At 41.1% G+C, this 21,735-nt stretch overlaps 2 protein-coding genes across 3 annotated transcripts in view; both read left to right on the plus strand.

The window, feature by feature from the left end:
- The window catches only part of LOC144957539 (uncharacterized), a 21,151-nt gene extending 12,320 nt beyond the window's left edge, over nucleotides 1–8,831 (plus strand). Inside the window, exons 8-11 of the mRNA XM_078888886.1 lie at nucleotides 1,491–1,587; nucleotides 4,602–4,676; nucleotides 6,049–6,137; nucleotides 8,747–8,831. Coding sequence (XP_078745012.1) covers nucleotides 1,491–1,587; nucleotides 4,602–4,676; nucleotides 6,049–6,137; nucleotides 8,747–8,831 — 346 coding nt within the window. The remainder of the gene's footprint in view (nucleotides 1–1,490; nucleotides 1,588–4,601; nucleotides 4,677–6,048; nucleotides 6,138–8,746) is intronic.
- A 2,237-nt stretch (nucleotides 8,832–11,068) lies between these two features.
- Nucleotides 11,069–21,735, plus strand: part of LOC144958269 (uncharacterized) — a 35,309-nt gene continuing 24,642 nt past the window's right edge. For both annotated transcript variants that reach the window (XM_078890131.1, XM_078890130.1), the window contains exons 1-4: nucleotides 11,069–11,206; nucleotides 13,715–13,795; nucleotides 15,396–15,456; nucleotides 20,865–20,949. In XM_078890131.1, the coding sequence (XP_078746257.1) occupies nucleotides 11,103–11,206; nucleotides 13,715–13,795; nucleotides 15,396–15,456; nucleotides 20,865–20,949 (331 nt within the window). In that variant the 5' untranslated portion in view covers nucleotides 11,069–11,102. The remainder of the gene's footprint in view (nucleotides 11,207–13,714; nucleotides 13,796–15,395; nucleotides 15,457–20,864; nucleotides 20,950–21,735) is intronic.

The following is a 21,735-nucleotide window of genomic DNA, read 5'->3' on the forward strand; positions in this document are numbered from 1 at the left end:
GGTGAGAAGTTGCCAGGCTTTGATACCAGTAAGAGGAGACACTGGGTAGCTGCGAATCGGCTTCGGTCGAGGAGCTGCCTAACGGCAAGTGCGTTACATCGGTGGGGTCTAACTTCCTGTCCAATATGTCCACGCTGTGGGCAAGAACCGAGACGGCAGATCATCTAGTCGAAAGGTGTGTTGTGACGATGCTACCAGGCGGGTTTGCGACGGTGCACGAATGCGGACCGGACTTTGCTGATTGGGTCGATCGTCATAACATAATAGTGTGAACCATAAGAAGTTGCTGCCATGATTTGTGGCTTTCTCCATTAGCTTGAAGGACACTTTGATCCAAAGAAAGAAAAGAAAAACGTTGGATTTGTATTCATGCGCACCAAAAAGTTGAGTCCTTGGAAAAGACTCTTTACTGACATTCTGTCACCGATGTGTACAAATTGGCATTCCTGATAACCAAACGCAATTATGGGCCTGATTTAGCATTCTGGTAATGGACAATATTTTGCGTCGGTTTTAGAGTATTTCCATTACAACAATGTTGTAGTAGTCGTATTAGTAGTAGTTGTAGCAGTAGTAGTAGTAGTAGTAGTAGTAGTAGTAGTAGTAGTAGTAATAATAGTAAAAGTAGAAGTAGTAGTAATATTAGTAGTAGTAGTAGTAATAGTAGAAGTAGTAGTATCAGTAGTAGTAGTAGTAGTAATAGTAGTAGTAGTAGTATCAGTAGTAGTAGTAGTATTATAGTAATAGTAGTAGTAGTAATAGTAGAAGTAGTAGTAATAGTAGTAGTAGTAGTAGTAGTAGTAGTAGTGTAGTAGTAGTAGTAGTAGTAGTAGTAGTAGTAGTAGTAGTAGCAGTAGTGAAAGTAGTAGTAGTAATAGTAGTAGTAGTAGTAGTAGTAGTAGTAGTAGTAGTAGTAGTAGTAGTAGTAGTAGTAGTAGTAGTAGTGGTAGTAGTAGTAGTAGTAGTAGTAGTAGTAGTAGTAGTAGTAGTAGTAGTAGTAGTAGTAGTAGTAGTAGTAGTAGTAGTAGTAGTAGTCCTTCAGAGTTATTCCACCCATGGATCCGGAGTTTATCCCAGTGACTATAGTATGAAACGGACAATAGCAATTGCTTGCAGTCCTATGGATAGGACGCTAGTCTATCGCAAACAAGAATGAGAGTCCATAACAATTTGAGTCATCAGACATGCATCAAGTACACGTCGGTTAACCCTGTCCTTACAATCGTAAAAAAATCGTCATTTCGTTACGATACAACCAACATTTTTCTTATTCAGAGTTCTTTTGTACATCACACAATTTATAGAAAATGAACAGTGTGTTGTAGAGCATATTTTACCAAAGAAATTATGTATCGCTAGAATTTTACTGCTATTATCACTGAGTATTTTGTGTAAGTTGGGTGTGACGTATTGGGGAAAATCTTGAAAATGGCTGGTAAGGAGAGAGAGTTAAATCCAATTGGACAGGGTTTGTTTTGTTTTCGTCCCAGAGCCGGCACGACGGACGACATTTTCAAGAAATTTCGATGTCAGGAAGGAGATCCCAGCAGCTTTCAGAAAAACTATTTCAGAGCATCGGCGGTCGGGGTGAGTCAAAATGGCAAAACAAAAAATAACAACAAAAAACAAACCAACACCAAAAAAAAAAAAAAAAAAAAAAAAAAAACAACAAAGAAAAAAAAACCCCAACAAAACCAAAAAAACCCCAACAAAACCAAAAAAATAAACCCCAACAAAACAAACAAACAAAGAAAACAACAACAACAAAAACAAGTAGTAGTAGTAGTAGTAGTAGTAGTAGTAGTAGTAGCAGTAGTAGTAGTAGTAGTAGTAGTAGTAGTAGTAGTAGTAGTAGTTTGTAGTAGTAGTAGTAGTAGTAGTATAGTAGTAGTAGTAGTATAGTAGTTAGTAGTTTGTAGTGGTAGTAGTGAGTATGTATAGTAGTATCGTAGTGTAAGTAGTAAATAGTGTAGAGTTAGTAGTGTAGTAGTAGTAGTAAGTAGTGTGTATAGTATGTAGTATTACTGCATAGTATATATAGTATATGACAGTGAGAGACGTGTAATCGTAGCTGTCCTGAGCTGCTAGATCATTATCTAGGAGTAGGTGTACGTGTATGGCTCCTCATAGTACTTTTCCTGCCAGTTCAATTCTGCACATATTTGAAGCATTCTCCGTGTCTGTAGCTGTAGACATTCTGAGGAAACCACGAATAAAGTAACTCAGCTTATAACGGTAATTAACAAAAATGAATATAACAGCTTCAAAAAAAAAAAAAAAAAGAAAAAAAAAAAGAAGAGAAAGAAAGAAAAAATAAAATAAAAGGGAAAATATATCATGTAACGTTTTGGGTTCAAAACTCTTCTTAAGCCAACACACACAAAAATTATTTTAAAAATATAATTTTGTATCTAGATGCCAAAATAAGCACGAGTGAAGGTGGACATTAAAGGAAGATTCAGATTCAGGTCCAGAAGATAAATGAATTTGTGGTCAATGAAATTGGAATACAAGTCCGCAGGAGCCCAGATTTTCTCTCCATCATCAAAAAGAGAAAGCTCTCGTGGACTGGTCATGTGACACGACACAACTCAATGACCAAAAGAATATTAACAGGCCCATCACTGGGAGGAGGGAGAGCAAGAGAGGTTGACAAAACAAGAACTCATCATAGCTTGTCGCTCCAACACCGAATCCACTCCACAGCATCTGTGGAGCAGACTCTTAGGTAATGGTCAGTGCAGCTGGGCCCATCCTGGCATTCTCTAAGGACGTGCTCCATCGTCTGCTCTGGGCATCCACATGCTTACACATTATAAAACAAGAACTGGGTCGACAACATCAAGGAATGGATGTTACGGATGTTTATAAGAGGGGGGGGGGGGGGGGGGATTCAATGATACCGCTTTGTCCTAAGACAATGTCTCAATTGTTTCTATGTTATATGTTTGTGTTGAGAATTTTGGCTATTAAGCTTAAATGCTGGCCAACTAACTTCGCGGAGGTTGTGTGTGTTGGACACGCGACCTCAAGTAGTCGGGAAGAGAGGGCCCTAATAATGACTAGGGTTAGAGACGATCTTTTTTGGGATCGTGGATAGCTCATACGCTCTCCCCGGCCAGGCGGGGCTGTCGTATCAGAACGGTCGCGGGTTCGAACACCCATCCCCGCCGCGAAATTGTTATTCTCTATTGTCTTCCGGAACTTTCCTACTCACTTTATCTCATGTCCCAAGACAGCAGACAAATGCGGCCCGTAACATAATGTAGAACGAGGATCCACATATAGAAGTCTCCTGGCTCACATTATTAGATTATGATGAGCCATGATGGAGCGAAGAAGAGAAAGATAGAGATATATAATAGAAAGAGAGACATCTGGATGGGACAACTTCCGAGAAAGTACACCCATCTAGGAATACGTGAGTAGGTTGACAAGACGAAAATGCCATTGAATTAAACATAAGGAATAACACAAATGTGTTAAAACAATTAAACATTAATTACGGACGGTATGGTGTGCGTTTGGCTAAGAGGCTTACAACATTGCCATCCAGAGGTATAATGGACCAACACACAAAACTATATGTAACCTTAAACGTTTATAGATAGAATGCGCTTGGCCAAGGAGTTCACAACATTGCCATCCGGATGTATAACGGACCAACACACAAACTCTGTGTAACCATGAACTTTTATAGTCTGGTTAATACAGTTAAGTGAGAACAACTCACAAACGTGGATGGCAAAAACAATAACAAAGGCCTGAGTGACGTCATCTTCGAACTATCTATAGTCATGTTAATACAGTTTAGTGAGAAATACTCATAAACGTGGATGGCAAAAAAAAACAAAAACAAAACAAACAAACAAACAAACAAAAACAAGCAATAACAAAGACCCGAGTGAAGTCAACTTGATTCTATCAATAGATAGTATGCGCTTGGCGAAGAAGCTCATAACATTGCCATCCGGAAGTATAACGGACAAACACACAAAACGATGTGTAACATTGGACGTTTATAGTCTGGTTAATACAGTTTAGTGAGAATTACTCATAAACGCGGATGGCAAAAAGCAATAACAAAGACTTGAGTGACATCAACTTCATTCTATCTATTGATAGTGTGCGCTTGGCTAAGAAGCTCACAACATTGCCAACATTACCAACACCAAAAAATAGGTGTAACATTCTATTTATACCTGGACACACTTACAAACACTTAAATACGTCGATACATTTTCAAACTACATGGAACAACCGGCCATCTCCAATTTCACACACATCCTTCCTTCACACGACACGAACAGGGACTCAAATAAAAACTACACAACTCAGGCCCGTGAGCTTGGCACGTGACCATTATGGTAGCTTATCATGCTGGTAGCACGTCTGACCGGTAATCAGAATGTCTGAGGTTCGATCCCCAGCGGAGGTAGACTGATTTTTTGGGATGGGTTTGTTTGTTGTTTTTGTTTTTTTTTTTTGTTTTGTATTTTTCTTTCTTGCTTTGTCTGGCACCTTTCATACACACTTGTTCAGGTCTTTATCTTACACAAGCGTCTTCTCCTTAATTTCTTAATTTGATATTTTCAAAAAAGAAAAATCTAGACCGGGAGGTGATGTTTACGCTCAGTAAAGAGACGAATCTGAGGACTATTGATGAGGCGATACAGGTATGTCATGTCTAACTGTCTGTCTGTCTGTTTGTCTCTCTGTCTGTTGTCTCCCTGTCGGGGTGTCTGCCTCCCGGTCATATGTTTATCTGTCCGTCTGTCTGTCTGTATCTCTGTTTGTCTCTCTGTCGGGGTGTCTGGCTACCAGTCTGGCTACCAGTCTGAGGGTCTGTCTATCAGTCTGCTCGTCTCTCTTTCTGAGTGTCTGCCTACCTGTCTGTCATGTCTGAGGGTCTGTCTATCAGTCTGCTCGTCTCTCTGTCTGTCTGCCTACCTATATGTCTGTCTGTCTGTCTCTTTGTCTCTGTCGGAGTTTCTACCTACCTATATGTCTGCCCGTCTGTCTGTCTGTCTGTCTGAGGTTCTCTTTATCAGTCTGCATGTCTCTCTGTCGGAGTATCTACCTACCTGTATGTCTGTCTGTCTGTCATGTCTGAGGGTCTGTCTATCAGTCTGCTCGTCTCTCTGTCTGAGTGTCTGCCTACCTATATGTCTGTCTGTCTGTCTGTCTGTCTGTCTGTCTGTCTGTCTGGGGGTCTGTTTATCGGTCTACATGTCTCTCTGCCTACCTGAATGTCTGTCTGTCTGAGGGTCTGTCTATCAGTCTGCATGTCTCTCTGTCGGAGTGTCCGCCTACCTGTATGTCTCTCGGTCTGTTTGTCTGTCTGTCTGTCATGTCTGAGGGTCTGTCTATCCGTCTGCCTGTCGGGGAGTCTACCTACCTGTATGTTTGTCTGTCTGGTTGTCCATCTGTATGTTTTTCTGTCTGTGTATCAGTCTTTATAGATATTGACGTATATTAGTGCTTTGCACTTAACCAAAACGTTCATAACATCCGCCAGCCGGATATAACGTACCAAAACACTAAACGATGTATAACCTAAAACGTTGATAGTCTGATTAATACAATTTAGTGAGAACTACTCATAAAACTGTCTGGCTAAAAACAATAAGAAAGTGTTGAGCGACGTCAATTTCGGTCTATCTACATGATGAATATTTACAATATCATTGACTGTACTTGTTAATTGAAAAAAAAACTAAGCCAATTTATGATTTCTATCATAAGGAAGAAAAGTCGTGACGTCAAACCCTCTGCTCTTTTGGTTCCTAAATCATTCGGAGTGTGTAACCAGTAACCAGTTCTTAAGAGCACTATCTAATAATGGCTAGGTTATATAGAGATGGCATAAATATATTAGCAGCAGGATGTATAGGCCGATTCTTAGGTTTACGGGACTCACTTTTCTGAATGAAGAATAAAGAGTACCGATTTTCTTTGTTTAGAACCAAGCTGCTGGTTGCTGGGTGGACGTGACATCAGACTATTGAATCCTATTTCCAGAAAGTGTTGTTGTATTTCCGTCCACAGGCTGCCAAGGCCTTGAGAGTGATGCAGACGTTTGCCGAATTCCCCAAGTATTTACAGGAAAAGATTTGTCTCATTTCTTGGTACCTTGAGTAAGTTGTCTTGTCATTCGTACAAACGTCTGTCTGATTAAAACATCCTAATCCTCCTCCTCTTCCTCCTCCTCCTTTTCCTCCTCCTCTTCCTCCTCTTCCTCCTCCTCCTTTTCCTCCTCCTCTTCCTCCTCCTCCTCCTCCTCCTTCTTCTTCTTCTTCTTCTTCTTCTTCTTCTTCTTCTTCTTCTTCTTCTTCTTCTTCTCTTCTTCTTTCTTCTTCTTCTTCTTCTTCTTCTTCTCCTCCTCTTTCTACTCTTCCTCCTCCTCCTCCTCTCTCTCCTCCTCCTCCTCCTCCTCCTCCTCCTCCTCCTCCTTCTTCTTCTTCTTCTTCTTCTTCTTCTTCTTCTTCTTCTTCTTCTTCTTCTTCTTCTCAAACTACTATAAAAATAGCCCTTGTGTCAGACTATAAGTTTACCAAGTCTCCGGTCTGGATCAGCATTTTATACCGTATTCTTTCCTCACTCATTGATGCTATACGCTTAGGTAAAATACTAACAACACCCGCCAGCCAGATGTAGATAGTATGCGCTTGGCTAAGAAGCTCATAACATTGCCATCCGGAAGTATAACGGACCAACACACCAAGCTGTGTGTAACTATGAACTAGTGTGGTTGATACAGTTTAATGAGAATCACTCACAAACGCGAATGGCAAAATACAATAACAAAGGCTTGAGTGACGTTATCTTCGTTCTATCTATAACGTACCAAACACATAAAACTAAGTGTAACCTTAAACGTCTGTTCGTCTGATTGATATCATTTAATGAGAACTAATCACTAAGAGCCTGAATGAACATGAAAACAAAGTGCTGAGTGACTTCAACTTTGTTCCCTCTACAGTCTGACCGTGGCCTTCGTAAACTCATGGCCTGACACTGAACAAAAAATGACGTCAAAAGACAAGTCTTTGGCCAGAAAAGAAAACAAATCGTGAGTTGTATTCATTTGTTCAACCAATGGAATCATTTGTTTCCTTGAGCACTACTAACGACAACTCACTTGACGGTGCAGTGATTTATAAATGATGTCAAAAGACAAGTTTTAGTGTCAAGTTACAATAAGTTAACGATGGCTACGGTAGAACTTGTCTTTTGAAGTCATTTATAGATTAGTGCACGGCCTGGTAAGTTGTCGTTAGAAGTGCTCGAGGAGACAAATGATCCCATTGGATGAACTGCTGAATTCAGCTCAACATTTGTTTTATTTTGGTCTGTTTTTTTTTTTTTGAGGAAATAGTTTGGTTTGTGTCAGACAATGAATAGGGAATATAAGTGTGATGTCAAAAAACTGGTTCCTATTTCATTGGAAATGTAAAACCACTCTTCCGGAGGACTGGATACATACCTTGTGCAATTTATCTTCTGTTATCAGAGTGATGGCATCATATTTTGTAGTCTAAATAAATGATTGTCGCCTATAAAGATCATCAATCTTCGCTCTTTTACATCCCGTAATCCTAATAATCTATCTATAGATAAAACGAAGATGACGTCACTCAAGCATTTGTTATTGGGTTTTATTTTGCCATCCATATTTGTGAGTAATTCTCACTAAACTGTATTAACCAGACTATAAACGTTTAAGGTTACAAATAGTTTTTTTTTTGTGTTGGTCCGTTATACTTCCGGATGGCAAAGTTGTGAGTTTTTTTTAGCCAAGCGCACAGTATATATAGATAGTGTGCGCTTGGCTAAGAAGTTCACAGCATTGCCATCCGGCTGTATAACAGACCAACACACAAAAATATGCGTAACCTTGAACGTTTATAGTCTGGTTAATAGATAGTATGCCCTTGGCTAAGAAGCTCATAACATTGCCATCCGGAAGTATAACGGACCAACACACAAAACTGTGTGTATCCATGAACGTTTATAGTCGGGTTAATACAGTTCAGTGAGCATTACTCATAGAACGCGGATGGCAAAAACAATAACAAAGGCCTGAGTGACGTCATCTTCGAACTATCTATACAATTTGGTGAGAATTACTCATAAACGCGTATGGCAAAAACAAAAAAACAAAAAAAAAAACAAAAAAAAAAAAAACAAAAAAAAAACCCAAAAAACAAAACAAAGAAAAAAAGACCCGATTGACGTCTATCTATGCATCTTGCTCCTGAAATAGTTATGTCACCTTTATGTAACCCATTCATTACTAGTACTTCGAGGGACTGGTTACATACACACTTCCATGGAACCAAAAGACAGAGTTTGATTTCACAACTTTTCTTCCCTATAGGCTTCAACATTCATGACGTCACTTCCCTTGTAATGACGCATTGTAACTTAGTAACTGCTTCTAAACTATCGGAACAATGGCGGACGCCCTTGTGAAATACTTCTCCAACGAACATAAAAGTGTATACAGAGGTGAAAAACATAATAAATCTTATCATGTTTTGACTTTTATACATTCTGATCACATGACATGTGAAAACGTTCTAGCCAGCATGAAGAATAAAAAGTACCGATCTTCTTTGTTTAGAACCAAGCTGCTCGTTGCTGGGCGGACGTGACATCAGATTATTAAATCCTATTGCGGTCAGTTATCAGACCTGCTAATTTGTACACGCCGTTTAAAATCAAATCAACCTTTTGTCACCAGATTGGAAAAGGACAAGATGATCATTCGAGAAGGTCACGTGGCCGATAGCTTCTACTTCCTGTTGTCGGGCAGAGGTAAACAATAACAATGAGATTCCGTATGAAGTTGTGATCTGTCGTGCGGCGAGTGCGGCGGCTATATTGTCTAGTGGTATGACACTGGCTTCCAGATCGTAAGGGCCTGGGTTCGAGGCTCGCTCGTACGCTTTGTTGAGTCACTGGAAAAGGCTCTTTACCCATATTCTCTCATCGTACTCAGGTGTAAAATGAGTACCTGGCCGTTAACAGAGGTGTGTCTCTGTCCGAAATTTTTTTTGGTGGTAATATCGCGTAACAGGCGTCATGTCCCATCCTACATTGAATGTTGATGTTGGTCAGGGAACCCTTGTAAAGCGCATTGAGCACGTTAAGTGGATATTACACTATATATATATATATATATATATATATATATATATATATATATATATATATATATATATATATATATATATATATAGCTAAGAAGCTCAATCGTGTTGTGTTAATCAGGACGGGAGGTAATTCTCTCCTTACCGGTAATTTTCTGGATTTCCCCCGAAACTTTACATTCACCCAACACAAAAATAGATTTTACTGGGACTCAACCACAAACATCTTTGTCCCCATTAGAAATTTGAGGTCAAGCAATGAACAATCAATCCTTGTCAAACCCAAAACCTTCAGAGCCATTGGGCCCATGGAGCCAGAGCTTATCCCGGTTTCTATAGCGTGGTGGTAATGATAAGGTGGTGGTGATGATGGTGTTGATGATGATGATGATGATGATGATGATGATGATGTTGACGACGACGACGACGATAATGATGATGATGATGTTGATGATGATGATGATGATGATGATGATGACATTTAATGATTTCCCCCTAAACTTTACATTCACCCAACACAAAAATAGATTTTATTTCGACTCAACAACAAACATCTTTGTCCCCAATATAAATTTGAGGTCAAGCAATGAACAATCAATCCTTGTCAAACCCAAGACCTTCAGAGCCATTGGGCCCATGGAGCCGGAGCTTATCCCGGTTTCTATAGCGTGGTGGTAATGATAATGGTGGTGGTGATGATGGTGTTGACGATGATGATGATGATGATGATGATGATGATGATGATGATGATGATGATGATGATGATGATGATGAATTATGAGGATGATCATAGATTTATAGGGATGAGATGAACGACACGAACACGAGACATCGACGGATTTGATTGGTGAGTGATATTGATGATGATATGATGATGTGATGATGTGTGAATGATGATGTGGGTGTTATGGTTGTTATCCATTCCAGTATTTATAGGCGGAAGTGAAGAATAACACATCATCCTTCAAATCACTGAGCACACACACCATGGGATCTTTGATTGGGGTGAGGGATATTTGTGCGTGTGGGTATATATGTAGGTGTGTGGGATGTGTGTATGTATGGAGGGTGTGTGGATGTGTGTCTGGGTGTGCGTGTGTCTGTGTGTGTGGGTTTGTGTGATTGGAAGTGAAGAATAACACATCATCCTTCAAATCACTGAGCACACACACACAATGCGGGCTTTGATAGGGGTAAGGTGTTTGTGTGTTTTTGGTTTGTTGGGGGTGTGCAGTGTGTGTGTGTGTGTGTGTGTGTGTCGGGGGGGGGGGTGTTCTGGTTGTCCGGAGGTGTCTGGGTGTGTGTGTGTATGTTTTGAAGTGAAAAATAATACGTCATCCTTCAAGTCACTGAGTACATACACTATGGGAGCTTTGATTGGGGGTGAGGGGTATTTGTGTGTGTGTGTGTGTGGGGGGGGGGGGGGGTTCTGGGGTTCTGGAGGTGTCTGGGTGTGTGTATGTGTATGTTTGGAAGTGAAAAATAATACGTCATCCTTCAAGTCACTGAGTACATACACTATGGGAGCTTTGATTGGGGGTGAGGGGTATTTGTGTGTGTGTGTGTGTGTGTGTGTTTGTTTGTGTGTTGGGTATGTGTGGTTGTGCGGCGTGGATGTGTGTGGGTTTGTATGGGTGTGTGTTTGTGGGTATATGGATTTGAGTGTCTGTGTGTGTGTGTAGTTGTATGTGAGTGTGTGTGCGGGGGGGGGGGTATTGTGCGTGTGTTTGTGTGTGTGAGCGTGTGTTTGTGTTTGTGCGTGTATGTGTGTGTGATTGTGTGATGATGGTGATGATGATGTTGATGATGATGATGATGATGATGATGATGATGATGATGATGATGATGATGATGATGATGATATGATGATGATATATTGATGATGATCTGATATTTCAGGGCGAAGGGTGGGATGGGACATCGTACAGAGAATACTCCGCATACACAATGGAGAAATGTAAGGTCATTGCGGTCAATGTGGATGATTTCCACCGGAAGTGTTTGGAAGGCGAGACGAATTTTGCTAACGCCCCACACATCTCTTTTCTCAGGTAATCCATGCAATCCAAGGTGCACATAATATCACCAGGTCTGGTAGCCGAATACAATTATGGGCCTGTTTTAACATTGTTGTAATGGACACTGGTTTTGCATTTCAGTAAGATACTCACCAATAGAGAACAAAAGTGTGATGTCAAAAAGATGGTTCTAATCTGACTGGAAGTGTAAAACCATTCTTCATTAATGATGCTACATATCTTCTGGTTTCACAGTGACGGCATTTTATTTTCTTGTCTCAACAAATGCTGGTCGTCAATAAAGATCATCCTTCTTCGCTCTTTTTACGCCCAGTAATCATAATATTATAATGAGAGCGAAGTAGCCGAATGGTTAAGGCATTGCACTGTGGCTCGGAAGGTCCCGGGATCGAGCCCCGCTTCGGGCACTTTCGTTTTATACCTTGGGCAAGATTACTAACCCCCAATTTGCTCACTGTGATAACATGGGTGATTCTGTTGACATGAAACATCTTGTTTGATGACTTATCTATATTCCTTCATGGAATGCTTCGGCGACAGAATCTCACTGTAAGAACGTGGATGATTCCTGTTGAGATCAGACATCTTGTTTGATGAATAATCTATATTCCCTCGTGGAATGCCTAGGCGACGATATCTTATGATGTTTTGGCGGAAGGGCATCTTTTTTTTTTTTAATCTTAAGAATCTTCCTATACATTCTGCTACTAAAATGCCACCTCATGAAGCTATGTGTTTATCCAAAAAGAGCGAAGTAGCCGAATAGTTAAGGCATTGCACTGTGACTCGGAAGGTCCTGGGATCGAGCCCCGCTTCGGGCACTTTCGTTTTTTACCTTGGGCAAGATTACTAACCCCCAATTTGCTCACTGTGACAACATGGGTGATTCCTGTTGACATCAAATAATCTTGTTTGATGAATTATCTATATTCCTTCATGGAATGCCTAGGCGACGGGATCTCACTGTAACAACATGGGTGATTCCTGGTGACATCAAACATCTTGTTTGATGAATAATCTATATTCCCTCGTGGAATGCCTAGGCGACGATATCTTATGATGTTTTGGCGGAAGAGCAACTTTCTTTTTAATCCTAAGAATCTTCCTATACATTCTGCTACTAAAATGCCACCTCATGAAGTTATGTGTTTATCTAAAAAGCTCACAACATACGCCAGCCAGATATTATGTACTAACATCCAAAACCTTAAACGTCTATAGTCTGATTGATAGAATTTAGTGGGAACGACTCATAACTGGCTGGCTAAAAACAAGAACAAAGAGCTAGGTGACGCCAATTCCGTTCTATCTATAAGTCTAACAAAAGAAAGAGCTTTTGTATTGCGGATTATACATAAGTAAGTTCCTAGCGGTATACAATTGGCCAACGCGACGTGTGCCCATTTGTAGGTCTGATAACCCAAATAATTATGGGCTCATTGTTGAAATGGAAATACTCGCAAACCAGCGAAAAAAATTGTCCATTACAACAGTTTTAAAACAGACCCATAGATGCGTCCAGTCATCAGACCTTCAAATAAGAACACGTTAGAACAAATCATCGCTCCCTTTAGTTCTATCTATAGTGTAACCGTTTTAAGTGAATTTTTTTCTCTTTAAAAATCACGACAGTGTTCAGGAATGAACGAACGATGTATGACATTATTGGGGAATTCCAAGTCCCAAATCACATTTTCTTTGTCATAGCACCGAAGTGATGGGAAGCAGAGGTCGTGACGTCACACCTTCTTCTCCTCCGGTTCAAAATGTAATCAGTCCTCAGAAGATATCGTCGCCTAGGCATTCCATGAAGGAATATAGATAATTTATCAAACAGGATGTCTGATGTCAACAGGAATCACACGTGTTGTCCAAGTGAGCAAATTTGGGGATAATAATCTTGCCCATGGAAAGAAAACTACAGTGCCTGAAATGGGGCTCGAACCCGGGACCTTCCAAGATCACAGTTCAATGGTCACTCCCCCCCCCCCCTTATGATGCATGATATCATTATTAGTAAATAACAATTAGAAAAATTCCAAAACCACTTTTATTGTCCACTTAGAAGGAACGAAATTGACGTCACTCACCTCTTTGTTATTGTCTTTAGACAACCATTTTAGTGAGTAGTACTCACTAAATTTTATCAATCAGACTATAAACGTTCAAGGTTACACATAGTTTATTGGGTTGGTACGTTACGGCTAGCGGATGTTATGAGTACTTAAACTAAACGCATAACATCAATATCTCAAAACTACTTTTAGCGACACGGGGGCCCATTTCGCAAGAACGTCTCACAAAGTTGGACTTCGATAAACTAATAAACCCATATACTTGCCCCCCCCCCCCCCCCCCTCCCACTGCCCCTCTCCGCTCCTCTTCTCCCTCCCCTGTCCCCCTTCCCCTCTCACCTCCTCTGCTCCCCTTCCCCTCTCCACCCTCTTCCCCCTCCTCTGCCCCCCCCCCCCTTTCCCCTCCCACTCCACACCCCCCCCCCCACCCGTCGCCAACTTGAAGCCAGCTACCATTCCTGAATTACTTTCCAATGCAAGAATTGGTGGACAACGCCGAAAACAACGTGTTCCTGTTCTATTTCAAGTATGTGGTGATTATTATTGTATACATCATCATCATCACCATCATCATCATCATCATCATCATCATCATCATCATCATCATCAACATCATCATCATCACCACCACCACCACCACCACCATCATGGTGATCATTATTATTATTATTATTATTATTATTATTATTATTATTATTATTATTATTATTATTATTATTATTATCATTATCAATACCATAGATGATCATAGCACAAATCATGGACAAGGTCAACATATTTGCAGGTCTGATAAACCGAACACAATTATGGGCTGATTTAACATTTTTGTAATGGACAGTAATTTGGGTTGGTTTGAGAGTATTTCCATTACAACAATGAGCCCATAACAATTTGGGTTATCAGACCTGCACACTGCAAAGTGACTCCCAGGAAATCAGTATATAAATGACGTTCACACTTATTTTTGATTATCCTTTTCTGACCTTTCACCCCAAAGTGACCTTAACCTTAATCCTAACAACATGTGTTAAATAAAGTGTGTATAAAACCGTGTCAGTATCAAGCTATGTCTCACAGTGTTTGTATTACACACGTTTTCATATCTTTATCTTACACCAGTGCCTGCTCCTTAATTTCTCAACTGTGTGTGAATGTGCGTCTGTGTGTGTATTTAGTAAAAAATCTGAACAAGTGTGTATGAAAGGTGTAAGATAAAGCAAGACAGAAAAATATTTTTAAAAAACCCCCCAAAAAAACATACCATAAAATCAGTCTACCTCGACTGGGAATCGAACCTCAGACCTTCTGATTACCGGTCATTACAATACATGGTAGCACGTCTGAACATTAATCAGAAGGTCTGAGGTTCGATCACCCGGTGGAGGTAAAATGATTTTTTGGGATGTTTTTTTCTTCTCTTGTATTTCCCTGTCTTGCTTTGTCTGGCACCTTTCATACACACTTGTTTGGATCTTTATCTTACACCGGTGTCTGCTCCCTAGTTTCCTAATTTGGTATGTGTATTTGTTTGTTTGTTTGTGTGTGTGTGTGTGTGTGTGTGTATTTATTTGTGCGGCTATGTGGTCTTGTGGTATGACACTAACTTTCGGATCGGAAAGTCCTGGGTTCGAGGCTCGCTCGGCGTATAGTCGAGTCCTTGGAAAAGGCTCTTTACTCACATTCTCTCATCGTACTCAGGTGTAAAATTAGTACCTGGCCGTTAACAGCGTTGTCTCTGTCGGAAAAATATTACTATCACCTAAGAGGCGTCATGCCTCGTTCTACATGTTATGTGTTGCATTTGGGGACCCTTTGTAAAGCACTTAAACCCTCTCCTTACCACCTACATCAAAATAGTCACATTTGTTACGACAAAATATACATCTTCTTATTCAGATTTATTTTGTACATCACAAACTTTGAAGAATGATCTTTGTTTAATTTAGACGTCTAAAGATGTTTTGTAGAGAGCTTGTTTGAGTATAAAAAATATCAGTTTTTCTGCTGGGTAAGCCTGCCATTTTGAGGAAATACTGAAAATGATTGGTAAGGAGAGAGATAAGCACGTTTAGTGGATATTGCGCTATAAAAAAAAGCTCAAAGCTCAAGTTATTCTCTTCTTCCAGTGCCGACACGATCGTTGCTCAAAATGTGGCCGAGTCCAATTATATCTACGTGGTCTACAAGGTATTTTATTCCACTCGTCTGTTTTTGTTTTTTGTTGTTGTTGTTTGTTTTTTTTTTACGCGCCAAATGTTATGCGTAGTTTAATATTCCGCTCAATAGGGTTCAACCGTAGCCATCATTAATTTATGGCCAAAAATTACGTCAAAAGACTTTGGTGGCAAAAGAAGACAAATCGTGAGTTGTATTCAATAGTTCAACCAATGGAATCACTTGTTTCCTTAATAAACTATACTAACGACAACTCACTAGACGTTGCGCAAACCTAAAAAATGACGTCAAACTTTAAGTCTAAGAGGGTTCTAGCGTAGCCATCGTTAACATGATATAGCCTGACACTAGAACCCTCCAGGACTGGCAGTTTGACGTCGTTTTTTTAGGTTTGTGTAGCGTCTAGTGAGATGTCGTTAGTAGAGCTCAAGGAAACAAGTTATTTCATTGGTTTAACTATTGAATACAACTCACGATTTGTTTTCTTTTATGGCAAAAGACTGGCATTTTGACGTCATTTTTTTGGTCAATGTCAGGCTATAACTTTACGATGGCTACGGTTCTAGTGTCAGACAATGTTGACGATGGTTCAACAGTCGTGACGTCATTTACCACGTAATGACGCATAGTAACTTAGTAACTGGCTCTAGACTATCGGAACAATGGCGGACGCCCTTATGAAATACTTCTCCGACGAGCATAAAAGTGTACCCAGAGTGGAAAAACATTATAAATCTGGCCATGTTTTGACTTTTATACATTCTGATCACATGACATGTGAAAAAGTTCTAGCCAGCATGAAGAATATAAAGTACCGATTTTTTTGTTTGTTTAGAACCAAACTGCTGGTTGCTGGGCGGACGTGACATAAGACTATTGAACCCTATTTGGCACCTACCTGCTTAGTAACCAAGCGAACGCTTCTTTTTGTTTACATGCCACGTTTACAAACGCGCTCGCCGTGTGCATATATATGCAGTTCTGACATCCGAACCCACTTGTGGGTCTCGATTAACATTGTTGTAATGGACAATATTTTGCGTTGTTTTTCTTTGGTTATTTTTTGAGATTTCCATTACAACAATGAGCCCAAAAGGAATTGGGTTATCAGACCTGGAAATAAGTATACGTCGGAAGTGACAAATATGTCTCTGTCGTCGGTCTGGTTTTATTTAAGCAATGTATTTAGCTTTTCATTGTTTTTGATGTTGCTGAAGGAAGATTTTGAGACTGAAACGTTCTGTGTTTGGTATTTTATTCTATAAAAAAAGCTGTTACTGTTATATTCATTTTTCTTTATTATGTATTCAAGGTATGGAGCTCTTTAATCATGACACCATAGTTATATTTAGTATCATTTATTCATTGGTTAAGATAAGGACTTTAGCACACACACACACACACACACACACACACACACACACACACACATATATATATATATATATATATATATATATATAGACAGCAGTCTACGAGTGATAAGTCCTTGCTCGATTGGCGTAGAATTGGACGCTACGGGTTGTCTTCGACGGTGGGAGGGATCATCGTAATCTTACTGGTCAGCTACCGCCCGCCCCAAGCTGGGCAGCCCCCAGCCAGAAAGGTGTTGACCCGCCACGATCTGCTTGCTTCAGAGGGTGCCTGGAGCTTAGAGCTTGCAAGCTTGACAAGTGGATCGTTAAACTGTGTACCAGGCAAGCAAATGAAAAAGAAAACGAAGTCCCCAGCTCTTCGATTAGCAAGCTGGAATGTAAGAACTATGCGCTCAGGACTGACAGATGACCATTGACGATGCTTGAAAAACAGCAGTAATTGATCATGAACTTAACAGACTGAACATCGACATAGCAGCCTTGCAGGAAACGCGACTCCCAGAGAGGGGATCCCTGAAGGAGAAACACTTTACATTCTTCTGGCAAGGAAAAGGCACAGAAGACGTGAAGGAGCACGGTGTTGGATTTGCAGTACGCCATACATTGCTTCCTATGATCGAACCGCCAACCGACGGCACAGAGAGAATTTTAAAGCTGCACCTGTCATCCGTGCAGGGCTCGGTGAACCTTGTTTGCGTCTACGCCCCAACACTGCAAGCTTCGGTTGAAGTAAAGGACCAATTCTATGAGTCATTAGACGCCATTGTCAACAATATCCCAGAAGTGGAGCACATCTACCTTCTTGGCGACTTCAACTCGCAAGTTGGTGCCGACAGAGAATCATGGCCAACCGTTTTGGGGCACCGCGGTATAGGAAAGATGAATGAGAATGGTCAGAGGCTTCTTGAACTCTGCTGCTATCGCAAACTATGCGTGACGAACACCTACTTCCAGAACAAGGCATGTCACAAGGTGTCATGGAGACATCCAAGGTCAAAACACTGGCATCAGCTGGACATGATCATCACTAAGCGCGATTCTCTTAACAATGTTTGCAACACCAGGTCCTATCAAAGCGCTGATTGCGACACAGATCACTCTTTGGTTGCCACAAGGGTGAAACTGACACCAAAGAAACTTCATCACTCAAAGAGAAAGGGCCAGCCCAGGATCAATATCAGCAAGACAGCTTACCGGGAAAAGAATATAGAGTTCAACGAGCAACTTGAGAAGAATCTCAACACAGCTCATAGAAAAGCAGAACAAAACGCACAGGGCAGCTGGAACTCTCTTAGAAACGCCATTTACAGCACTGCAGTTCTGACATACGGCAAAAAGGAGCACAGGAACAATGATTGGTTTGAAGCCAATATTACTGAGATGGAGCCAGTCATTGATGCCAAGCGTAGCGCACTTGTCAGCTATAAACAAAAACCAAGTCAGAGGAACCTGCAGGCGTTGCGAGCTGCACGCAGTAAAGCACAGCAAACAGCACGACGTTGCGCCAACAACTACTGGCTTCAGTTGTCGGACAACATCCAGCAAGCGTCTGACAGTGGCAACATAAGAGCTATGCATGAGGGAATCAAACAGGCGACAGACAAATCTACAAAGAAAACTGCGCCTATTAAATCCAAGACAGGGGAAGCCATCACAGACAAGGACAAGCAGATGGTAAGATGGGTAGAGCACTACTTGGAACTCTACGCCAGAGAAAACTCTGTCACCCAAAAAGCGTTAGACGCAATTGAAGAACTGCCAGTACTGGAAGAACTAGACGCAGAACCAATTATGGAGGAGCTCAGCAAAGCAATCGATGCTTTGGCCTGTGGCAGAGCACCCGGTGACGACAGCATTCCACCCGAAATCATCAAATGTGGAAAGCCAGCCCTCTTGGAACCACTACATAAACTCCTGTGTCTTTGCTGGAGAGAAGGCAAGGTACCCCAGGATATGCGCGATGCCAAGATTATCACCCTCTACAAAAACAAGGGAGACCGTAGTGACTATAGGGGAATCTCTCTACTGAGCATTGTGGGTAAAGTCTTTGCGCGCGTTGTCCTCGCTCGACTGCAAATCCTCGCCGAACGTATCTACCCAGAGTCGCAGTGTGGCTTCAGAGCCAAGAGGTCGACAGTGGACATGATCTTCTCAGTACGTCAACTTCAGGAGAAATGCAGAGAACAGCAGATGCCCTTCTACATTGCATTTATTGACCTGACAAAGGCATTTGACCTTGTTAGCAGGAAGGGCCTTTTCCAGCTGCTAAAGAAGATTGGCTGTCCTCCTCAGCAGCTTAGCATCATTGCCTCATTCCACGACGACATGAAGGGCACCATTAGCTACGACGGTGGAGCCTCTGAACCCTTCCCCATGCGCAGCGGCGTGAAAAAAGGCTGTGTCCTAGCACCGACTTTGTTTGGTATATTTTTCTCCTTACTGCTGAAGTTTGCATTCAAAGAGTCCCCAGAAGGAGTCCACTTACACACCAGAAGTGATGGGAAGCTGTTCAATCTGGCACGACTGAGAGCGAAGACCAAGGTTCGCACAGTCCTCATAAGGGAAATGCTATTTGCAGATGATGCAGCTCTATGCGCGCATACCGAGGAAGACCTCCAGCGGCTGATGGACAGGTTTTCCCACGCATGCAGGGAATTCGGGCTGACGATCAGCATCAAGAAAACAAATGTAATGTGTCAGGATGTCCCCTCTATACCAGCAATTTACATTGACAACGAGGAGCTAGAAGTCGCTGATCACTTCACATACCTGGGCACAACCATCACCAGCAACCTCTCACTTGATGCAGAATTAGACAAGCGCATCGCCAAAGCTACCGCTGTCATGGCACAACTGAGCAAGAGAGTGTGGACCAACAACCAACTCACTTTGAATACCAAACTCAGAGTATACCAGGCATGTGTACTCAGTAGCCTACTGTATGGCAGTGAATCCTGGACAACATATGCCAGACAGGAGAACCGACTGGAAAACTTCCACATGCGTCAGTCGCAGTGCAGCGCCGCAAATTGAGCTAGGGCGAGGTAACTTGCTCAAGGCCACACAGTGCAGCGGCGGGTGATCGAACTCGGTACCTGCCGGGTACGAAGCAAAGAATTCTCGGCATCAGGTGGCAGGACAGACTCACTAACAATGCAGTGCTAGAAAGAGCGAACTCCCTCAGTATGCATCTCATGCTCTGCCAGCGACGTTTGCGATGGCTTGGTCACGTACACAGGATGGACGATGGACGCATACCCAAAGACATCATGTACGGTGAACTAGCTTCTGGACGGCGACCAACTGGCCGTCCAGCTCTGCGCTTCTATGATGTCTGCAAACGAGACATGAAATTGACAGGCATCGACTCAAACACATGGGAGTCGCTTGCTGACGACCGCAGCGGCTGGAGATATGCGGTGATGGAGGGAGTGAAGAGAGGTGGGGAGAGGAGAAAGATAAAGTTTGAGGAGAGGAGAGCAAGGAGGAAAGAGAGGCAGCAGATCCAAATACCAAACACACAGTCAAACTATGTGTGCAACAACTGCGGTAGAGACTGCCATGCAAGGATTGGTCTGCTGAGTCACACCCGTCGTTGCTCTCAACAAGACTGATGAGACTAAAGCCATACAGGGCGCAAACCATCTCTCTTGAGACGGAAGGATGCCTACCTATAAACTGTAACATATTATTTTCTTAAAACTGTAACATTTAATTTTTTAAAAATCGTACCATTTAATTTCTTTACTATTCTCATGGAAACTATGACCTGTAAAGCCCCACTGAACACGTTAGGTGGAGAATGGCGCTCTTTTGATGCTATGTGCTTAGGCAATATATTCATAATATCTGCCAGGCCCGAGACAACGTACCAACACTCAAAATTATGTGTAACCTTAAACTTTTTTAAAAACTAATCATTAAAATGGCTCTCTACAACACAAACAAACAAACAAACAAACAAACAAAAATAAAAGAGCCGAGGGACGTCAATTTCGTTCAATCTATAGATTTCAATTGTTTATTTATCATTTGACATTTCAGGGAAGTTGCCGAGTATTGGCCCATATTCCACGGAGGTCTCGGATCACGAAACTGGTTCACGTCCCTCCCACCCCAAGAAAAGAAGGTGTGTGCGTGATATATATATATATATATATATATATATATATATTATATATATATATATATATATATAAATATATATATATATATATATATATATATATATTATACATACATACATATATATATATATATATATATATATATATATATATATATATATATAAGAGAAAGAGGGGGGGGGAGAAGAAAGAGAAGAGAGAGAGAGAGAGAGAGAGAGAGAGAGAGAGAGAGAGGAGAGAGAGAGAGAGAGAAAGAGAGAGACAGAGAGAGAGAGAAAGAAGAGAGAAAGAGAGAGAGAGGAGAGAGAGACAACGAAAGAGGAGAGAGAGAAAGAAAAGAGAAGAGAGAGAGAGAGAAGAGAGAGAGAGAGAGAGAGAGAGAGAGAGAGAGAGAGAGAGAGAGAGAGTGAGAATGAAGAAAGAAAGAAAAAACGAGAGAGTGGGAGAGAGAACGAAAGATAGAAAAAGATATATATATATATATATATATATATATATATAGTATATATATATATATATATATATATATAGAGAGAGAGAGAGAGAGAGAGAGAGAGAGAGAGAATCAACGAGAGAGAGAGAGAGAGAGAGAGAGAGAGAGGGGGGGGGGAGGGAGTAATTATACTCAAAATATCAATTTCTCCGATGTTCATAATACTAATTGGTTTTTAACCATTATTTAATATTGACATTGTACTCGTCTAAAGAAAGGTAACTTTATTGACTTGTGGTGGCATAATAATTTCATGATTACCTCCCTTGGAAAGCTAACTTCAAACTGCTTTCCT

The sequence above is a fragment of the Berghia stephanieae genome, chromosome 12 (genome assembly GCF_034508935.2).
Source record: "Berghia stephanieae isolate SIO BIC M18660-M18661 chromosome 12, UCSD_Bste_1.3, whole genome shotgun sequence".
Classification (NCBI taxonomy): Eukaryota; Metazoa; Mollusca; class Gastropoda; order Nudibranchia; family Aeolidiidae; genus Berghia; species Berghia stephanieae.